Raw genomic sequence first — 14,716 nt, 5'->3', positions numbered from 1 at the left:
GTCAAAGAAATGCAAATCAGAATAGGTTATCATTTTTAACCTATAAAACTAACAAAGATTTTAAAAGTTTGATGGTATTCAGTGTTGTTAAAGGTACGGAAAAATATGCCCTCATACAATTAAAGAGAGTATAAATGGGTATAATTTTTTGGAGGTTAACTTTGCAATATCTTTTTAAAGATATTAAGTTCATACTTTCTAATCCAACATTCTATTTCTAGGCATTTATCCTAAAAATATATTTCAAGCAAGCACATTATGATTCAGGTACAAAGATTTTTATTGCAGAATGGCTTATAATAGCCCCAAATCAGAAACTATCCAAACATTTGTCAGTAGGGCACCAATTAAGTAGAGCATGAATATAGTGTTGTGATAAAATTCTGTGAGACTTCTAAATAAATGAAGTAGATCTATAGGTTTTCATGAGGAAAATTCCTCAAGGTTAAGTGAAGAAGGCAAGCCAACAATGCTTGCTCATGCATAGACCATGTAGTCATTTGGAGCTATGCATCCCAGAAAAACATGTTCTTAGAGTTGGCCCATTCCTATGGGTGTGAACTCTTGTAAATGGGACCTTGTGATAAGGTTTCTCGGTGAAGGTTTGGCCCAGCTGAGATGGGATGGGTCTAATCCCATCACTGAAGGCCTTACAGGGAAGGTCACAGACAGAGAAAAAAGCACAGAGGGAGCAGCCAGAAGCTAAGTGAAGGGACCCAGAAGAGAAGGGAGAGGCCAGGAGAGGCCGCCATGTGCATTGCCATGTGACAGAGGAGCCCAGGACCAAGGATCACCAACAGTCAGCCCAGAACATCAGTCTTTGGGGAGAAAGCATCACCTTGATGACACCTTGATTTTGGACTTCTCTTAGCTCAAAACCATGAGGCAATAAATTCCCATTGTTTAAGCCAACCCATTGCATTGTATTTGATTTAGCAACAAGGAATCTAAAACAGACCATATCTAGAAAAACCCACAAGAAACATAAGTGATTAGTGGAGGAAGGAGTTCTTTGACTTTTCACGATGAACCTTTCTGCACGTTTTTATTCTTTACAACAAGTATATATTAAGTAAAGCCATTAAAAACAACTTTAAGGAAGACGGATCTTAGCAAAAGTTTTCTTCATAGAAAGGTTCTCTCTGTTAAAAGCGGAAACAGGATTGCAGAGGAAATGTTTTGCATAGTTGGGAGAATTGTTTTGAAATTCTCTGAACACTTCTGAAAGAATTACTTACATATAATTAATATACTTCTCTTTTTAATTAATTGATTAAAACAGTCCTCCTAAGACATTGCTTCCCATTCTTTTTCACATCCCAGGAAACACAGAAAATGATGTGATTTGTGTAGCACACTGGGGGCAAATGGGCAAGGGGAGCCAGGAGGCCATGGGGGTCCAGCCTGCCCAGCCCCTCCCCGCTGGCCCAGCAGTCCTTTGGGAGCCCTACAGCCCAAGAATCGGGAGGCTCTTTTCCCAGAAACTTCCACTGAACAACACCACTGTAGTGCAATTACTGAAAAACAGTGAAGTAAGATCCTGCAGCAAATATGGGCTACATTTAGAAGCAAGCAAAACTAATTCATGGTGTTAGGACAGTGGGTTGTTTTTTTTCCTTTCCCAAAGGATAATGCCTGGAAGGAGGAAAAGTTGGGATTCTGGGGCAGTTGGTAATATTCTGTTGTTTTTTCTCTTTAAACTTTTTATTTTGAAATAACTTCAAACTTACAGGACATATGCAAAAATAATGCAAACCCCATTAAGAAAACTCTAACATATCCCACCACTACCACCCCTAGATACCCAGAGGCATCAATTTTAACATTTTGCTGCATTTGCTTTATCATTCTATCTATCTACTTATCTGTCAATCCATCTATCTATCCATCCATCAATCCATCCATTGACCCATCTGTCTATCAATCTCTCCATCTATCTATTTTCTGAACATTAGAGAGCAGGTTGCACACACTATGCTCCTTGAACACTTAATACTTCCATGTACATTTCCTAAGGACAAAGGTATTCACTTACGTAACCACCTTAAGTGCAGTTATCAAGTTCAAGAAATTTAGGTGGGAATATTGTGGTACCTGCATCATCATCTATTACTAGAACTTTCCCATAACCCTAAACAGAACCCTACACCCCTTATGCATTAACTTCCCATTGTCCATGCCCCCTGCTGCTGGTAACCTATACTCTACTTTAGTTTGCAAATTCTCCAATATTTTCTTTGTGGTTACTATGAGGTTTAAACTTCACATCCTAAATCTGTAACAAACTCATTTGATTTGATTCCAACTTAACTTCAGTGATATATACAAACTAAGTTCCTATACCCCTCTGTCCCCCCACCTTTATGTAGTTCTTGTCTCACATTACATATTAATATATTACAAGTCCAAAACCATTGATTTATTATTACATTTCATGCATTTGCCCTTTAGATCCTGTAGGAAGTAAAAAGTGGAGTTACAAACAAACAGCAATGTTTTAAAAATATCTATATCATGATTGTACAATAATAGATACTATGTCATCTTAATAAGGTTAGCCTAAGAAGTGGAGGTCTAGAAATAATACACCTCTTCTTTATAAATCACAGTCTTCTTCTTAAAAAAAACCGCTTTGCCATATTTATTAATAGCTCCTTTTAATATGAGTTTTTGTGGAAGATTTTCAAATGACTGAGTTCATTATTCACAGGCTAAAAATAATATGAGCAAAAGTATTTTTTTAAAATGCCTAGTGCATCATTTGTTTTACTTTCCCACATACATTTTGAGGTTTCAGCAAAATCTCACACCTGGGAGAATGTGGGATTTTAAGGTCGCACGTTAGTATCATCACACCCGACAAAGTAGCAAAGGTGTATAGTGGGGCCGGCTCTGTGGGAGACACTCACCTCCACATCCCACCTTGGGGTGCCCAGGGAGCAGTGATGGCTGGAAGGCAGCCTTCCCATGGCCAGAGCCCTGCCAGCACCCTGACACTTAATTTGGGAACAAAGAGTTCTCCTGATGCACAGCCAACTAAGCTGGGCACAGAGATGTTTCTCAGAACCTTTTTTTTTTTAAGGCTCTACAAACTTTTTAAGGGGAAAAACCATCCCACAGACTCCAATGCAGACATGAATTATTTTACTGTGTAGATATATACAAGAAGACAACGCATAACCTGTTTATGCTCTTCGAAAAATACGAAATACAAATAAATTTACCGAGTAAATACAAGTTAAACTATAAAACCAATACCAGTCAAAGGAACGACGTCAGTTTTATAGGATTCAGTTCCCTCTGAAACACGCAGAGGGAACTGCCGGCTGTGGCCAGATGCCGAGGTCAGCGTGACTGTCACCGGGTGCCGTGTGGTGGCTTTACTCCCTGAGCCTCCACCCACAATCCGTCCGCAGACCTCATCAGTTCTACCTTCACCCAGAGCCCGGCTGCAAGCTGTCACTATTTTCTGGTTGCTGGCACCCTGTCATCCTGCAGGCTGGTGGCACAGACTCAGATATGGCCTGTTTCTGCTTCCTCATCCTGTCCTGGGCCACCTCCCAAAAGCCCGCTCCCCCGAGGCTGCTAGGTGAGCCTCATAAAAGGTGGGTAGGATGCCATCACTCCCTGGCACAAAAACCTTCAACAGCTCCCATTCCACTCCAGGTAAATGCCAAAGTCCCTGCAACGGCACCCCAAAACCCCACAGGATCACCCCAAGCCTCCCTCTGACCTAATCTCCTGCTCTTCATTTGTCACATCACTCTGCTCCGAATGCACAGTCCTCCTGCTGGTTCCCAAACTCACTGGGGACCCCCACCCCACCCCACCCCCTGATCCTGGCTGCCCCCTCTGTCTGGGTGCCCCATAGAGCTGCAGGCAGGCTACCTTCTTAGCAAGGCTTTCCTCAACCCCAGGCTGAGACCACCCTCCACCCGCCAGCCCGTCCTCACTTAATTTCCCCCACAGCACTTACACCTTGCCCTGTGAGGTGTCTGTCACCACCCCCAGCATGTCAGCTGGTGAGGTCCGGGATGATGGGTCTGCTCTGTTACCTGCTACATCTCCAATGCCTAGAGCAGGACTGGGCATGTGGCAGATGCTCCAGAAACAACTGTCGCCAGGTACTATGCAATCACTCACTCTACACATGGCCCCAGTGCATTCTTTTGCACCAACTCCACCTGATCTTTTCTCATTAGCCAGCATTACTGGAGGTAAAGTTGTGGCACCGAGTTCTGTTATCATCTGATCCTGAAAGATTCAGGATTTAATTGTTTGTTTTTCAAGGAGTAGCACTGAAATGCACACCCCGCAGAAACCCTGCAGACCCCACAGAACTCGCTCACCCCTGCAGGGTCAACCACATCCCCGCAAGACGAACCTCTCAAAGACCGCAAGGGCACGATGACACACCAGGCACTGCACGGCCCCTAGGGATCAACTCCCCAAGGTCAAGACCTTCCTCGAGTCTGACCCAAATCCACATTCCAATTTTATTATCAGTTTACCAGTTCTTCCCAGTGAGAACCAAACTGATGTGTACCTGCCAAACATCTCCTTGGCCCCAGCAGTAAATTTCTGTAGGTTTTGATTTAATCACACAAAGAAATGTGCACTCGCTGAGTACACAAATAGAAGCAGAAAGGAAAGAGTAAATTTAAGTCTAAGTCTGCCCCCGCTGCATACAGACAACCACTAGGATATTGGCGTCTTGTGACATTCAGAACCTTTTTCTACCTGCATATGCATAATGCTAATAGAGCCATGCCCATCCCTGTCCTCTGCACCTAACCTAGCAGAACCCATTCTTCTAGCCTCGAATAAGCACCCACATCCTCTCTGGCCACCCCCAAAGTCCAACATTCCTTACCTTTTCTGCCACGCACCTGGCCCATGGGGTTGTCTGCTGTTGATACTTCGTTTTTCCCATTTGTGCCTTATCAGCCAAGGCACACTGATCCACTCCAAACCCCAGGGCCAGAGTCTCCTTCTTGATGGAAAACTGTCACAGTGCCCGCCACACAGGAGACCTGCAGGAAGTTTCTGATACCTGAGTAAAATACTGTATCCATCCTCCAGCACCTACCCATTCAATAGGTGTTAGTTAAATCCCCGTTGACTTTATACAGACCCTCTTTTGTTGGTTGTAGAAGGAAACCAACAAAACTCATAGCATGCGTGAATTATTCTGTGAAAGCTCAGCCTGGCCAGGTGTCATCTGTAAACACCACCAGCATGCCAGCTGCTTGCCGTGGAAAGACCACCGAACCCCGGAGACAGGCAACTCCCTGAGTAACATCCTCGGGATCTTAGGCCAACAAAGAAATGGGTGAGAAACATTTTCCTACCAGGGCTCAGCCCTGGATGTGTCTTTTACAGGAAGGCAGACTGATGACTCAGCTGGTGAGAAGCTCAGAGAATAAGGCAGCAGATTAAAATGCTGGAGGACAATGAGCCTGGCTGGGCAGGAGAGGACAGACACATACCAGAAGAAACACACAGCAGGGTGGGGAGGCTGACGGTGACCGTAAAACAAGGACCAGCCACCAGGATGGAAAACAAAAGATGGGGTGAAGGAGAGACGCAAGGGGCAAGCGACGAGGGTTAAGGCAGGCAGGAGGACTTCTTGGCAGCTGTAGGACTTGAACCATCTAAAACGGAAACTGGATGGGAATCGATGAGTGAGTACAATGGTCACGGCACTGCAGGGAAATGAAGTGCAGGGCACAGACCCATATACCTCGCCTTGGCACCCGAAACTAAAATCGGCACTTACCACGTCACTCATTACTCAGTTCCCCTTCCTCATAATTAGATTCAAAAGTCAATGAAGATGAGCAGGTATACATTAAGAATGAAAAAAATTAGTTTCTTGGAAGTTTATTACGAAAATATTTAGAGAATATTTTAGCTCCTAAAATGAATGATAACTCTATTAAGTACATAATATTGATGCTATCATACATTCTCCAAAAAAAAAAAAGACTTTTTTAGTTAAGCTTGCCATAAATGTAAACAATGCCCTGGTCAACAGCTTGACCAGGAAAAAAAAAAAGAATAACTATTCTTTCTGCTCACCAGCAGAGGGCAAATTATATGTGATACTCCTCTCTCTTTCCTCTTCTTTCCTCTTCTCACTTCTCTTCTCATCCCTTCACTACTCTTCTCTCTCCTTCTCCCTCCCTCCTTGGAACTGTCTTTGGTGAAGGCACTCTGTAGGACCATGCATTTGATTTGCTGATCCTAGTTAGAAGAGACTCCATGAGGGCATAAAGAGAGCAAGAGTGGACAATTCAGGTATCTTTTTCTTACAGAAAAGCAAATCCTTTTGATAGAAGGGGTCCAGCTCTCCGTGGTGTCTCAGTCAAAAAAGAGAAAACAGAAGTGGAATTACCCTCTGTGTGCTGGTTGCTCTCCTGCAGGGCCCATTCAAGTTTTGGATAGCAAAAGTCTTCTAGGCACCCCTGGGGGCGCCGAGAATTGCCCAAGATGCCTTCTGGGCTAAATCCTGAGCAAAGAGGACCCAGCAGGTCCGCAGCATCCGGAGCAGGGACATAGAGCAGGAACACCCATCAAGACAAAAGGCTCCTCGGTGAGGAACCTGTCCAGAGACCCAAAGTTCATTTCCACTTTTCCTCACTTCTGCTTAGATGGTCAAGACCTACTGCTGACAAAGGGAAACGGCAAGAAGACAAGGCAGGCTCTTCAGACCTGTCACTTCCAGCAGTGCCGAGGGCCGGCCGGGGACCCCAGCTGCACAACCAGAGTGAAGCCCTGGAGAAGCAACAGGCGGTGCTTCCACTTGGCCTCTGCCAGGAACCCCCTCATCCGCCACCCAGCACCCACCCACCACCCTCCTGCACCCCTTCATCTGCCTCATCGTTTTCCATATAGCACCCACCACCTTCTAACTAACCATAACCTTCCTGCTAAATGCAAGCTCCTCAGGATAATGTTTTTTTCAGACACAGTCCCTGGCACTCGTGGAAACCAATCGATATTTTTGAATGAATGCCAGACAGGTAAGTGGGAGAGAGTATTTTAATATTATACACAAGTCCCATACAAAATAAGACCAGTTGACACCGCCTACGCCATCTTCTCACAAAATGTTTAATCCCAAACAAGCAGCGAGGGAGCAGTCAGACAAATGAAGATTGTGGGGTTTTCTACAAGACAATGGCCTGGATTCTTAAAAAATGCTGAGATTATGGCAAAAGAAAGGAGGGGAACTGTTTTAGATTAGAGGTGAGTACAGAGACATGACAACCATAAGGCATATTCTCTGATTGGATCCTGGCTCCTTTAAACAGCTGTAAAGGAAATTTCGGAGACAGGTGGCAACACCCAAAAACGCACTATATGTTTGATGCGTTACTGTGTATCTGTGTTAAATGTGGGGGTGAGATGATGTTATCGTGGTTCTATAGTAGGATGTCCTTTTTCCTAAAAGATAAATACTGAAGTACTTAAGGGTGAAGTGTTAACATGTCTGCAATTTACTTTCAAATATTTCAGAAAAAAATTTAGTATTATTTATATACATTAGAGAGAGAAAGCAATAGTGGCAAAATGTTACACCTGCTGCATCTAGGTAATGGGTATACAGATATTCCTTCCATATTCCTTCAACTTTTTTGTAAGTTTTAACATGGGGCAGGGATTAAAAATAAAAGGCGATACGGTGGAGAGGCAGGTAGATTCACCTGGGACCAGCCTGGGATGGAGACAGTGGCGATCCTGGCCCCTTTCCTCGCCCTCCACCATCCCAGCCAATTCCGGAAAACGCCAGGGAGCTCTGTGCCCCGGCCGAGTGGTACCCAATGCCTTTCCTTCCATGCCCACCTTTCTTTCCTCTTAGAGCCCTAGTCAACCTTGGAGGCACCGTTCAAACCTCCCTACTCCACGAGATGTTCCCAGACGTTCCTCCCTTCTCAATCCTGTGGTATTCCATCTACCCCACTGCACTGTGGGGTGCCGCCAGCTTCCACTTAGCATTCCCGTGCACCTGACTGTCTTCCCTATCAAACTCAGAGGCTCTCTATCGCAACAGGGCCCAGAACCCACCTCCTGAACTTCATACCCACAGTAGGTTCTCAGATCAAACCTTGAGCAAAACCTCACAATCTCTGCAGACCGATGTTCATAGCAGCATTATTCACAATTGCCAAAATGTGGAAGCAACCAAAGTATCCATCAATGGATAGATGCATAAACAAAATGTGGTACATACACACAAGAGACTATTACTCAGCCATAAAAAGGGATGAAGTTCGGATATGTGTGACAACATGGGTGAACCTTGAAGACATCATGCTGAGTGTAATAAGCCAGACACAAAGGGACAGATATTGTATGATTCCACTTATAGGAAAAGTTAGAATATGCAAATTCAGAGTCAGAAATTAGAGTACTGGTTACCCAGGGCAGGGTTGGGGGTGTAGAATGGGCAGCTACTGCTTAATGAGTATGGAGTTTCTGTTTGTGGGTGACGGAAAAGTTTTGGTAATGGATGGTGGTGATGGTAGCACAACATTGTGAATGTAATCAACACCACTGAACTATATACTTGAAAGTAGCTAAAACGGGAAATTTTACGTCATATATGTGGTACCACAACAAAAAATTTTAAATACCCATATGTTCCGGTTTGCTAATGCTGCTGTTTTGCAAAACACCAGAAATGGATTGGCTTTTATAAAGGGGGTTTATTTGGTTACAAAGTTACAGTCTTAAGGCCATAAAAGTGTCCAAGCTATGGCATCAATAAGGATACCTTCACCGAAGGAAGGCCAATGGCATCCGGAAAATGTCTGTTAGCTGGGAAGGCACGTGGCTGGTGTCTGCTGATCCCACGTTGCATTCCAGCTCCTCTCTCAGCCCCTGTGCATTCTTCAAAATGTCCCTCTTTGCTGTAGCTAGGTCTGGGCCTGTATGGCTCTTTTTAAAGTTCTCCAGTGATCCAATAAATACACACCCTGAATGGGTGGGGTAACACCTCCATGGAAATAATCCAATGAAAGGTCTCGCCCGAAGTTGATTGAGTCGCATCTCCACGGAAAAACTGAACCAACAGGTTCAAATCTAATCAGCACTAATACATCTGTCCCCACAAGACTGCATCAAAGAATATGGCTTTTTCTGGGGGACATAATATACACAAACTGGCACACCATAGAACTGCACAACATGAAGACTGAATTCTAATGTAAACCATGGACTTTAGTTTGTAATATAACTGTAATAATATTGGTTCATCAATTGTAACAAAGGAACCACACTAATGCAAAATGTTAATAATAGGGAAAACTGTGGAGGGGAAGGAGTAGTATATGAGAACTCTACTTTCTGCATGATTTTTCTGTAAACCCACAATGCTCAAATAAATAAATAAATGCCTCCATCCCGCAAACGTCCTCCTGTGTAATGAGATGGGTGAGTCATGACTTGTCATCAACCCATTACACTGCTTCCCCGTCTCCACGGTACTCTGTGACGAGGGCTGGAACAGCACTACAAGCAATGCCTTAGGGTCCCCTGCTGGTGTCCATTCCCCGGAAAGACAGCAATTCCTGCAGACAGGAAGCATGGCTACCCTGTTTATCTGCAGTCACCACAACTCCTGCCATGAAATGGCTCTGAATGATGAACGGACGAAGGAATGCCCACCCGTTCCCAAACACATACTATAAATTATAAAAACAAAGACAATGCAAGTGCAATGTTGGCACAAAGACACAAGCACTAAAATTAGTTTAACCTGTTGGACACAGTTAAACGTGAAGACCTTTGCTGATTGGAGAGCTCAAAATCTGTTTATGCCTTAGCATCTTAAAAGATAAAGTCTTCTGTTGTCCAAAGGCTGTGGCCTTAGAATAACAAACCGGAGCAGCCCTGAGCAATACAAGACACTCACTGGAACAGTGAGATGGCGCCAGGGCAGAAGTGGGGCCACAGTCCAGAGAATTATAAGCAAGGATGCAGAGAGGGAACACAAACAGGTTGAAAATGCTCCACAAGTGATTCTGATGCGCACAACACAGAGACGACAGCCTGGCAGAAGTGGGGCAATGCTGACCCTGAACCAAAGTGTAACAGGGGTCCCAACAGATTGAGTCAGCCTTGGTTGATGCTCAAGGGACAATCTGACCCGATCTGTTGATTCTATCTATTCTCATGTGATCAAGAAACTACAATGCTGAGCCATACTTTCCGCAAAGGGTTCAATTTAATAGAGGAAACAAGTGTGGTAAGAAAGCGTTGCCAGCCTCTCTGACACAACACACCCCCAAAAAAAGAAATGCTAGTGTCTGAGAAAGGAAAAAAAAAATTCTGAGTATACTAATAGAATCTCAGACTTAGAAAGCAAATTTGATCAACCCCAATACTGAACCCTGTGCATTCATTCCTTCCACTATGCCCTAACCAAATTTGCTGAAACTTACCAAAACCTTTCAGTAAGCAGGGAGCTCACCAAGGCTCAAAGAAGGCCATGTGAGGTTCTGGCAGCTAGAACTGTTCTGCTGTGATTTTGAGCAAAATCTGTTCCACCCTTGGGTCCTAGGGTGCCCTCTGGAGCCAAAGAACCTTCTCCTGAAGGCTTTTTCCATATCTAAAGTCCCCTATTGCCCAGATGTTATGCCAAATCCCAGGTCTTTGCTCTTTGATGAAAACAAAGGCCAAGAGGAGATGCTTCAACAAGCTCCTTTCCAGAAGCAGGGAAGCCCTCGGTTGTCTTCTAACCACTTGTTCAGCTGTGGAGGAAGCAGCAGCAATCTCTCTAAAATTGTTGTCAAGACAACCAAAATCCAAATATAAATCTCTTTGGGATTCCATCCGGAAGCAGTTTTTAAGGGCATGCACACACACACACCCAGAGGAAACAATAAACTAAAAGAAAGATTCTCTCTTCCTTCTCATCTCCCTCCTCCTCTCCTTTTTGCCACGTGGTGATGTGTGTTAAAAATGCACACTGGGAAGGGTTCCACCTTTGGGGTTTAAACAGCTGCTGCCTGAATATTGTTTTTGTTAGTTATTTTTAACATGATTTGCGGATTTTAAGGGGGTTGTTTTTACACTCCATGTTTCATAATCCTGTTTCAGATTACTAAATAGGAGGCTTGGCACTTTATTGGCAAGAATGAGACTCATGGGGCCGTAAGCGTCTGACAAAGACCCCTCACCGGACTGGGATCCCCTGTCACACACGTCCTCCTGAATGTTGAGCTTCCACAAATGGCCCAGCCTGCCCCAGCTTGCTGAGCTGTAGCCATGTGTAATAAACATGAGAAAGTTCACACATGGTTAAAACAAAGGAGAGAAACAAGAATGTGTAAGAGGTAACCCAAATAAATCTAATGCTCTCGAGTCCTCGGTCTCCCATAGCAAAAAGCATTCAGATAATGTTCCACAGACCATTATCAATCCTCCCCATGCTTAAAACGACCCTGTGCCAAATGAGAGGCACATCCCCAAGCAGACCGTTGTCAATCCTGCCCATGCTTAAAACGACCCTGTGCCAAATGAGAGGCACATCCTGAGCAGCCAGGGCACAGGATCAGGCACAAAAAGCCCCATCCCTCAGCCTCCCCAGGGAAATAGGAAGATTTCAGTTATTGGGCCACCAAGGGCCACCTTTTCTATCCCATTCTAGATGAGGCCCCATTCAGTGGGGCCAATGGAGGGTGTGGCCACTGGGGTCTTTGTCACAAGAGACTCCAGGAAGATGCAGTGGTGTCTAAAAAAGAGGAAGCTGAGAGCTGGTGGCATGCCAGACCACATCCTGAAGAACAGACCTCCCTACACAAAGATCAAGAAGACTCGGGGTTCCTGTTAAAAAATCTGCTTTAGGACTCTGTCTTCCATCCATCTCAAATCAAGAGAGAAAACCCGAGGCGAGTAAAATGGCTTTGATCTCATCCAAATGCTGTCTTGCCCAGAGAACAGCCCTTCTTGGATGAGCAGCTAGGAATACAGCCTGCCACACACCTCTTGCCCAGGAAAAGTCAAGCCAAATCAGGGTACTTAGCAAATATGATACAGCGTGGAGAGAAAAGGCATTTGCCCTTCCAAATAAGATAAGCTCTGACCTAAATAACATTAAAAATTATAACCACCCTCAAGGTGTGATATTGTGGATGCTTCAAAGCCTCCATCTGCCCACAACTACCTCCTTGGTCTGCTCAGGCACTTTTCTTCTCCTCCAAGTTCAAATCCTCACCCACTGAGTCACTACAAAGAACTAGTGAACAAAGGTGAGGCATCAGTTCTAGGAAGCCTCTAAAACAGGGCGTTTCATTCTTGGAGATAAAAGGAGGAGAAGAAGAGAGGGATTTCCTCCAGCTTTCTCATCTCCCAGGTTTCTAAGTGTCACCCTGGGATTGTAGGTTAGCAGGAAATGGCACCATATTATCTTAAGAGATCATCTGGTATCATCCTCTCCCTTAGAGGGAAGATGTTAATGATCTCCATTTTGTAGATGAGGCAGAACAGTAGCTTTCCCAAAACCAAGCGGCTAGTTAGTGGGAAAGAATGAAAACCCGAGTTTCCTGCATCCTGAGACAAGTATCTTTCACCTGATCAGTTCCTTGCAGGATATAGAAACTTATCCCTAAATACTGAAACTGGAAAGACAGAGTCATGTAATGGGACGTAAATTGATGACAAAGGAGAAAATGTGGGGAAAAAATGGGCAAAAACATTTCCCACTTCATTTTTTCCCGTGGCCAATCCTGGAATGCAACACACGTCACCGCGGCCTCTTGATTCCTTGGGACACGACATTGCCTCCAAGTCTTTGAAGACCTTTCCCGGGGCTGCAACATGGAATAATTCCTCACAAGGAATTTACACCTGGACTCTCATTAGCGAGCCTGGCAGACAGTGATAACAGTCAACAAAGACCAGAACAGGCGCCAACCAAAGCCGGGCCACTGGAGAATGGTCTGTGCCAGGGGGAAATGAAGAGGGGGGGCTCAGGGTCAGATGCCCTAGAACTGTAGGCTAACCGGACTAGCTAGTGTAAGGTATCCTTTGGCAGAGGGCAGTGACCAGAGACAGTCAAGACCACTGACCTGCCAAAGGCTGGAGAAAAGCCTCCGGGGAGCTGGGACTCAATCTCGGTTTAGCACAATTCAAGTCTGAATCCTTGACAACTGTGTGCCTGGTTAGATGCTCTAGAATCGTTTCCTCTTTAAACCCTTCTTGAACATCCACAATCACAGCCCAGTTAGCATTTCTTTGAGACAAATAAGACTGGCTCTATCCTTTCGCTGTTCTTTTTTAGTAAATGCCTTTCTTGGGAGATCAGATCTGCCAACCAGAAGGGCGAAACATGGGGTGTGGATACCAGAAGCTGCTCAAAACATGGTTTCAAACCAGCTCTTCTTCTACAAGAAGTAACTTTGGAATTTGATGTGGACACCCTCAAGGTAACGGCCTTGCACATGATCTGACTCTCCCGGGGGAGAATTCCCAGGCGAGACTTCCCAGGGGTCGGAAAGGATTTGTGTGTGTGTGTGTGTGTGTGTGTGTGTGTTGTGTGTGTGTGTGTGTGTCTGGCTGTTTTAACATTTCTCCAGGGTCAGAAAGCCCCATGTGAGGGAAGGGAAGTGGTGATGGGGAAAGACTTTCCTATCGTGCTGGTGCTTTATCGGAGGCACCAAAGTTTTCCAAACACACTAGCATATAGCACTTTCTTTCTTCACCTTCCAGCCCGGCCACCCCCTCGGCTCTCACCCTTGCTTGGGCTTTTTTTTTTTTTTTTTTTTAAGGGGTGGGGGATAAACAAATTGCCCCGAGAGGCAAAAGAGGCCCCGGCCACTGGGCCAAGTAACTTAAACTTTCCGCCGGAAGGAAATCATCACAGCGAAAGAGGGGGCCTCCAAGGCGGGAGGCGCAGTCTGCGGCCGGGACCCCCGCCACCCCGGCTACCCCCAGGGAGGGACCCGGAGTCCCTAGGCCGCCCCCCGCCCCGGGAGGGTTGGTCAGAGCGCATCCCGGGGAGCCGCCGGGGTCCAGCGGGGGAGGCGGAGGAGGGCCAGGCCCCAGGGCCGCGGGCGCCTGGACCTCGCCTGGGCTGGGCTGGGGTCCCGGGGATCCGGTCGGAAAGCGGAGGGGCAACGGGACCCCCGCGGGGAAGTGGACGAGGGGGGTCCTCGGACCCAGCCCCCGGGGCATCTGGGGTCACGGGTCGGAACGGGGGCGCGAGCTGCTGCACCCCGCCTGAAGCGGGCGGGGGTCTCGGGCGAGCCGGCCGCCCCGGCGGGGTCGCGGCGCCAGTACTCACCCCGAGAAGACACACTTTGAGCTCCCGAATCGCCATCATCTGCTCCGGCTGGGCCGAGGCAGGGGCTCCGCATCCTCCGGGCCCGGGTCCCCGCAGCCCTCGCCGCCTCCGCCCGCCCCGCGAGCGCGCTCGGGTCTCCGCCTCCCCGCCCCCCCCCGGCCCCCGCGGCGGCCTGGACTCGAGGCCCCGCCCACCAGGCTCCGCCCCGCCGGCTGAGTCCCGCCCCCAGCCCTATCAGGGCCGGCATGCCCAAGCCTCGGCCCCGCCCCACCAGTCCGGCCCCGCCCAGGCACCGCCCGCCCCAGGCTCCGGCCCCGCCCCACTAGCCAGGCCCCGCCCTGACCCGGGCCCAGCCCCGCCCGTCTCCGCTGCGAGTACAGTGGCCGCCCCCCCGCCCTCCCCTCCCCGCCCGCGCTGGGGGTCCCC

General features: G+C 46.9%; 1 protein-coding gene across 1 annotated transcript in view; it reads right to left on the bottom strand.

Annotated features, from left to right (window-relative positions):
• Positions 1–14,411, bottom strand: part of RAB31 (RAB31, member RAS oncogene family) — a 148,908-nt gene extending 134,497 nt beyond the window's left edge. The window contains exon 1 of the mRNA XM_037806252.1: positions 14,291–14,411. Coding sequence (XP_037662180.1) covers positions 14,291–14,329 — 39 coding nt within the window. The 5' untranslated portion in view covers positions 14,330–14,411. The remainder of the gene's footprint in view (positions 1–14,290) is intronic.
• Positions 14,412–14,716: the final 305 nt, after the last annotated feature.

The sequence above is a fragment of the Choloepus didactylus genome, chromosome 16 (genome assembly GCF_015220235.1).
Source record: "Choloepus didactylus isolate mChoDid1 chromosome 16, mChoDid1.pri, whole genome shotgun sequence".
Taxonomy (NCBI): domain Eukaryota; kingdom Metazoa; phylum Chordata; class Mammalia; order Pilosa; family Megalonychidae; genus Choloepus; species Choloepus didactylus.
Note: the sequence above shows the minus strand (reverse complement) of the source record. Positions and strands in the feature narration are given on the sequence as shown.